A 6,101-nucleotide genomic window follows, 5' to 3' on the forward strand; every position below is an offset into this window, starting at 1 on the left:
TCTGCATAAATCTAAAGAACTGAGACTCAAAACTCTGATGGGTGAATTCTGGGTTTGAAAAGTGTAGTAATACTTTAGCCCTGTATTTGTTTTCAACTGAGATCATTTCAGACTCAGGTGGTCTAACTAAATCGAACAGGTGGCCCTGCTATGACCTAAAAAGAACACCGATGTCCCAAGTCTGCCAAGATAACTTTATTGAAGCTGTGGTCTTTTATGCATGATGACAGGTGGGAAATACCCTGCAAAAGATATTGAGTAACAGGGACCAAATCTTCTGATGCAAACGATAAACAGAGCGCACCTCTAGCCTTGCAGTGTCAGAGGAATCAACATTTCCCATTGTGTTTGAAACCAAGCTTTCCATTTTTTTTCCTGAAAGAAAAAAGATGGTGCTTAGAATGAAACATAGTGGAAATGGGTTAAGCCCAGGCTGGATGAACTGAGAAAGGGTACTTAGGCTTTCTAGGTCTCTTTGGGGATAATTACAATTGTCTTATTCTAATTAAGAGCTGTCTGTACAATACTTAGAACAGTAAAGGCTTAATCAGTACTTTCCCAGCCCATACTCCACTGGCCCAAACTAAGTGTGCATTTCTCGTAGCTGCTTCCACATGCTTACGTAGCTGCTTTGCAGAATTCACAGCCATTGCGGTAAGTTTGCCCGTCAGAACCACACACCGGTTTGTGACTCTTGGGACAGGGTTTTCCACCTGTAGCTGGTTTCTCATAGTTGCTGCAAAAAGCCTGTAATTTAAATGAAGTGTTTTTTTTACTTCATGAATAATGCCACTGACGTCATTAGTTCTCTCAAGCAATGAAAAGATATGCTAAATTTATGCTTAAATTCTTTCAAAAAGCATGTATTTTATTATTCCAATGAAGATATATGTTGAAAATAAAAAGTAATAAAAGTTACACATAGTCCTAGCACCCAGAGATGTCCTTTGTGAGCGTTTTTCTTTCCATTTCTTTTCTATGCATTGCATTTCCAGTTTTCTATTAAAAACAGAATCACACTGTATATATGTCCCATTCACTCTTTATCACTTACCTTTTCTGTACCTTTATGAACATCCCGGAAAGTAGGATTTTCGTGGTGTAATACTCCATCATAAATATGTGAAATGATTTATTTTACTAATACCCCATTGTTGTATATTTCTTCTTCTGTACACTAACTGAGTCAAAATCACCATTTTATATGTAAAATACTTGTACATATTCTGATTACTTTCTTCGGGTATGCTCTTATGAGAAGAATTGCTATCTCAAAGGTTATAACTTTCAATGCTCCCAATACTGATCGCTAAACTGCCTTATCATAAGTGTGTATCCAAGTATATATTCTTTGTCTCTTTCTTGGAATTTTGGGAGAAAGTTGCCTATACCCGTCTTTTATAAGTCACTCCTCAACACAGCTAGAAGCGCCTCAAGATAATAAGCCGTATTAGATTCATCTTTTTATCCATTTCCTAGGAAAGGATCTGGTAAAAGTCAAATATTGAAAAATATTTGTGGAATGAATGGGAAAAGAGAACAGAATTTAGAAGGTATATTGTAGGCCCTAGTGTTACAGCCAACTTGCTCAATTGCCAGTGATTCTTAGCAAGTTTGCACCATGTCCTTCAAAATCAGAGCCCCTCTACACTTTTCCAAATATGGCTCTACTCTGCCCACAGTAAATGCCTAACATGTAGTGAGGGCTTGCAGTGTTTTAGCCACTGTACTGAGTGCTTTAAATGGAACTATTCATTTAACCCTCTGGAGCAGTCCTATGGAATTGGTATTATTATCAAGACTTTACAGATAAGGAGAATGAGACCTACAGAAGTTAAATAATTTGCTCAAGCTCACGTAGTTATTAAGTCATAAAAACCGGAGTCAAATGAGGACAGTTTAACTCCAGAGCTGACATTCTTAGCCATTTCACATCACAATCATACAGGAAGCCAGTAATAGAGCCAAACAGGTCCATTACTAACCTTTGAAAACACTTTGCTTTTCCCCAACACTACACGACTCCTTCCTCCTGGAACAAACTTTCCCTTTTATATCATTCTTTAATGTGTATCTCAAGTACCATCTGATACTCAAAATTTTCATAATAACTCTCAGGCAAAAATGGATTGCTCCTGTTTCCAAATGCCTTCAAACATTATTTGATACCAACCTTCAATAATGCAAACATGTTTGTTTTTCAAAAAAAAAAAAATTTTTTTTTTCTGGATGCAAACTCCCTGAAGAAAGGGAATATAAAATATGTTATATAATCATCTTCTATCATTGATCTCTTCATTAGCTATTTGTCTCTCTACCTGCCAATAATACAAACAATACATGTTTATAATAGAACTTTTAAAAACACAGAGCAGTACAAGGGGGATTTACTTAAAAACACAGAATCAGTTATCCCCAAATTTGACATTTTCTATGTTTATATATTTTTAAAATATGGTCACTCATTTGATAGCATTTTACAAAATCCTTTTTAAATTTGAAATATATTTCAGTACCTGTGTCAAGTAACATATATTTTATATGGCTATTTTGAATAGTTATATAGCCATTTTGAACAATTACCATATGTTATACGTATTATTATGCAAATCCCCATTTAGAAACATTTAGTTTGTTTCCATGTTTTTTTGCTAATGCAGACAATATTGTCAGGAATATCTGTATAAATACTGTTTTGATACAACCCCAATTCTTTTCTTAGGCTGCATTTCTAGAGGTAAAATCTGTGTTTGAATTTGTCTTTTTAAAGACTTTTGATGCAGGTATCTGGTAAAAAGTCAGGAATCATTTTTTTATATGTGCATTTCCTGTATGTCTTGAACATAATAGATGCTCAGTAAGCGTCGTTAAATAGTAGGGAGGATAGGACAAATACATACAGAATTTAATAGAGAGCCTGGCATAAAGTGTGTTTACAAATCTTCCTCTTAAGAATAGAGAACAAACTTTCAGCGCCCACTTTTGTATCCTTCTTTCTTTACCAGTGCTTCAACCAGAGAAAATCTGCATTTATCTGCATTTATCACTTTCCCCTGCTGAGATTTTGCTTTTGCATTTATTTAATCAAAGGATGTGTCTTTGAAAAGTAATAAATCCAATGTTCTAATTTTGCAGGTGGGGACTCTGAGGGCTCACTTAGTTTTGGAAGAAATGCTTCCAACATTTCCATAAAGTGGTAAAGGAGATAGAACTAATGCTTTGAAATCTCATTACATTGTGATTTTTCTGGGTTGCTTCTCGTCCTTATTTATCTGTCATGGTGATGATTGGAAAGCATTTTTCCAAGCACCTAGTTTTGAATATTAAGTCCCTCCTCTCAAGAAGTTCCTGGTCATGCTTATATATCTGCTTGCAAATTAGTTGGTATTAAAAGCATCATAACAATAATGCAGTTTGTAAAGGTGATGACATGATTTCATTGCCATAATCTTCAAAATGTATTTCTAGACTTGAAAGTTCAGCAGGAAAATATATTCCTCTACCTGCCACACAGAATGTCATTTTTCCCATGTGGTAAAGAGGGGAACAAGGCAGAATATTAGAAATATCAGCCTAAGGATTAGAAATATCAGAGTTAAGCAGGTTGTCATCAACCCGTGTAGCATAAACTCGTCATTGTCTTTGAACAAGAATCTGATTTGTTGGGGGCGCCTGGGTGGCACAGCGGTTAAGCATCTGCCTTTGGCTCAGGGCATGATCCCAGCGTTATGGGATCGAGCCCCACGTCAGGCTCCTCCTCTGGGAGCCTGCTTCTTCCTCTCCCACTCCCCCTGCTTGTGTTCCCTCTCTCGCTGGCTGTCTCTATCTCTGTCAAATAAATAAAATCTTAAAAAAAAAAAAAAAGAATCTGACTTGTTATCTTTATTCTTTCTGAAGTCACCATGTGAGATAAAAGATATCTCGGTGGTATCAAAACACAAGAATGGAGATTTAAATGAAATATTTAGTCTTGTCAGTTGGCAAAATAATTTTTAAAGAATCTAAGTATTTGATATGATGTAGTTTAAGCAATGACTGAATTTGGCTAGTTTTTTTCTAAACATTTTCTGTTGTAAAAACAATGTCTGATACAGAGAGTTTACATTTGATGGGACAGAAGGGACTTACTTTACCAGAAGTTAATTGTTGAAAATAATTGAATTCTCCTTTTATTTTCCTTCTTATTTATCATGATTTTTTTCAAAGATTTATTTTCTGTATTTTTGCTATTTAGCATCCTTTTTAATTCCCTTTCATATGATTCCATAAAGAAATCAATTTAATTTCTTTACTGTGTGCTCAATAAACATTGACTGAGTGTTAACATTGTGCCAGTGAGTTGAATTTTCAAGGTCCTCTAATTAAATTTCTTTCTTTCTTTTTTTTTTTTTTAAAGATTTTATTTATTTATTTGACAGTGAGAGAGACAGCGAGTCAGAGAGGGAACACAAGCAGGGGGAGTGGGAGAGGAAGAAGCAGGCTCCTAGCAGAGAAGCCTGATGTGGGGCTCGATCCCAGAACACTGGGATCACGCCCTGAGCTGAAGGCAGACGCTTAATGACTGTGCCACCCAGGCGCCCCGTCTAATTAAATTTCTGATGAAAATTTTACAATCAAATTTTTCCTGGAGAAAATAACCATTGTTTAAAAAGACTTGAGGAGATTGAGGAGATAAAACAAGTACATGTGATTTTAGATTAGATCTTATACTAGGAAGATGGTATTTTTGGGACAATTGGTGAAATTTGGATAAGATGATAGATTAGTTAATAGTTACGTGTCATTGTTAAGATCCTTATTTTGATGACTGTACTAAAGTTATGCAAAATGTTAAGATGGTATTTCTTCGAACTATTTTTACTTTTTTTTAAATTAAATTATTTCAAAATGAAAAGGTTAAAAAAACTTTAAAAACTAAAGTACAAAAAAGTCCATTTAGACCTCTCCATCAACATATTTTAAATTAAGTTTTCAGGTAAGATATGGAGATAAAAAAGGCACATCTCAAAATTTTTGTAGTGAGCTAATTTTTGGAAAGTAGAAATGATACCACATTTCACATTGGATAGTCTTCTTAAATATTCTCTATTATTTGCTGAATCTTCCATTCATTTTAATGTAGGTCCTATTATTATTGTTACTATTGTTTTTATTGTGGGTCTTCTCAAGAATGTAGATCCTGTAGTTACTAACTGCCAACCCAAACCGCCAGAGGATTCGCCATGTATGAGTCTGGCGTATACTCACTCTGTACTCAAGTATGTTTACTGAAATTTTAAAGTTGTGATTCTCCAATTTGAATGTGTGCCAAAATGTCGGGGGGCTTCTTAAAACGAAGATTCCTTGGCCTCAAAATCCCTAGATGTCCTAATTTAATTGATAATGTAACATGTATGTGTAAGAAGCGAGAATGTGCGTTTTATGAAGCATTTGTAGTGATTTTATGAACAAGGTACACAGATCCAGAGTTACTGTATGTTCTGAGTTGTCTGGGATGCTCTAGTTTTTTATTATGTTTTTGTTATAACTATTATACACACTACTTTCACTTTTAAAATTATCCTGATTTGGAAAATAAATGATATTCACCCCATACTTTATAAACACTGCCTATAAACTCCTTATATAGAAATGCGACATCTAAGGAAAATGGGAGGTGATTTTCAAGTCCTTTGATGCATCGGCAACAGTGATGACACTTGGTCTACGTCAGTGTGTCAGGCCACCGTTCTGAAGCCAAATGAACTCTGAAGATCTTAACAGAACAGCCACTGTACCCCTCAGCTCAAGATCTGCTATTTTTTGTGAGACAACCTCGTATGTTTGAAGAGGACCCATGAAAGAGTACATACCTGAGAACCTCCTTGGCTTACAGCCTCTGCAATGAGAGAACAGACACTGATAAATCACAACAGCTCCGAAGAATTCCGGAATTTAACAGCTAAAATTATCCTTAGTGATTGTCCATTACAACTGTTTTACTTTATGGATGAAAAACTGAGGCCCAGAGAAGGGAAGAAAATTGCTCAGCACACACAGCCTCTTAGCCATACAACTGAGCTAGGGCCAGGTTACAAATGCCCAGTACAAAGCTCTTTTCC

General features: G+C 35.5%; 1 protein-coding gene across 1 annotated transcript in view; it reads right to left on the reverse strand.

Moving 5' to 3' along the window:
* Positions 1–329: 329 nt before the first annotated feature.
* LOC121100651 (serine protease inhibitor Kazal-type 12-like) overlaps positions 330–6,101 on the reverse strand; it is a 7,041-nt gene continuing 1,269 nt past the window's right edge. Inside the window, exons 2-4 of the mRNA XM_040621926.1 lie at positions 5,853–5,878; positions 623–747; positions 330–375 (exon numbers count right to left, since the gene is read on the reverse strand). Of these exons, the coding sequence (XP_040477860.1) occupies positions 330–375; positions 623–747; positions 5,853–5,878 (197 nt within the window). The remainder of the gene's footprint in view (positions 376–622; positions 748–5,852; positions 5,879–6,101) is intronic.

The sequence above is a fragment of the Ursus maritimus genome, unplaced genomic scaffold (assembly GCF_017311325.1).
Source record: "Ursus maritimus isolate PB19 unplaced genomic scaffold, ASM1731132v1 scaffold_5, whole genome shotgun sequence".
Taxonomy (NCBI): Eukaryota; Metazoa; Chordata; class Mammalia; order Carnivora; family Ursidae; genus Ursus; species Ursus maritimus.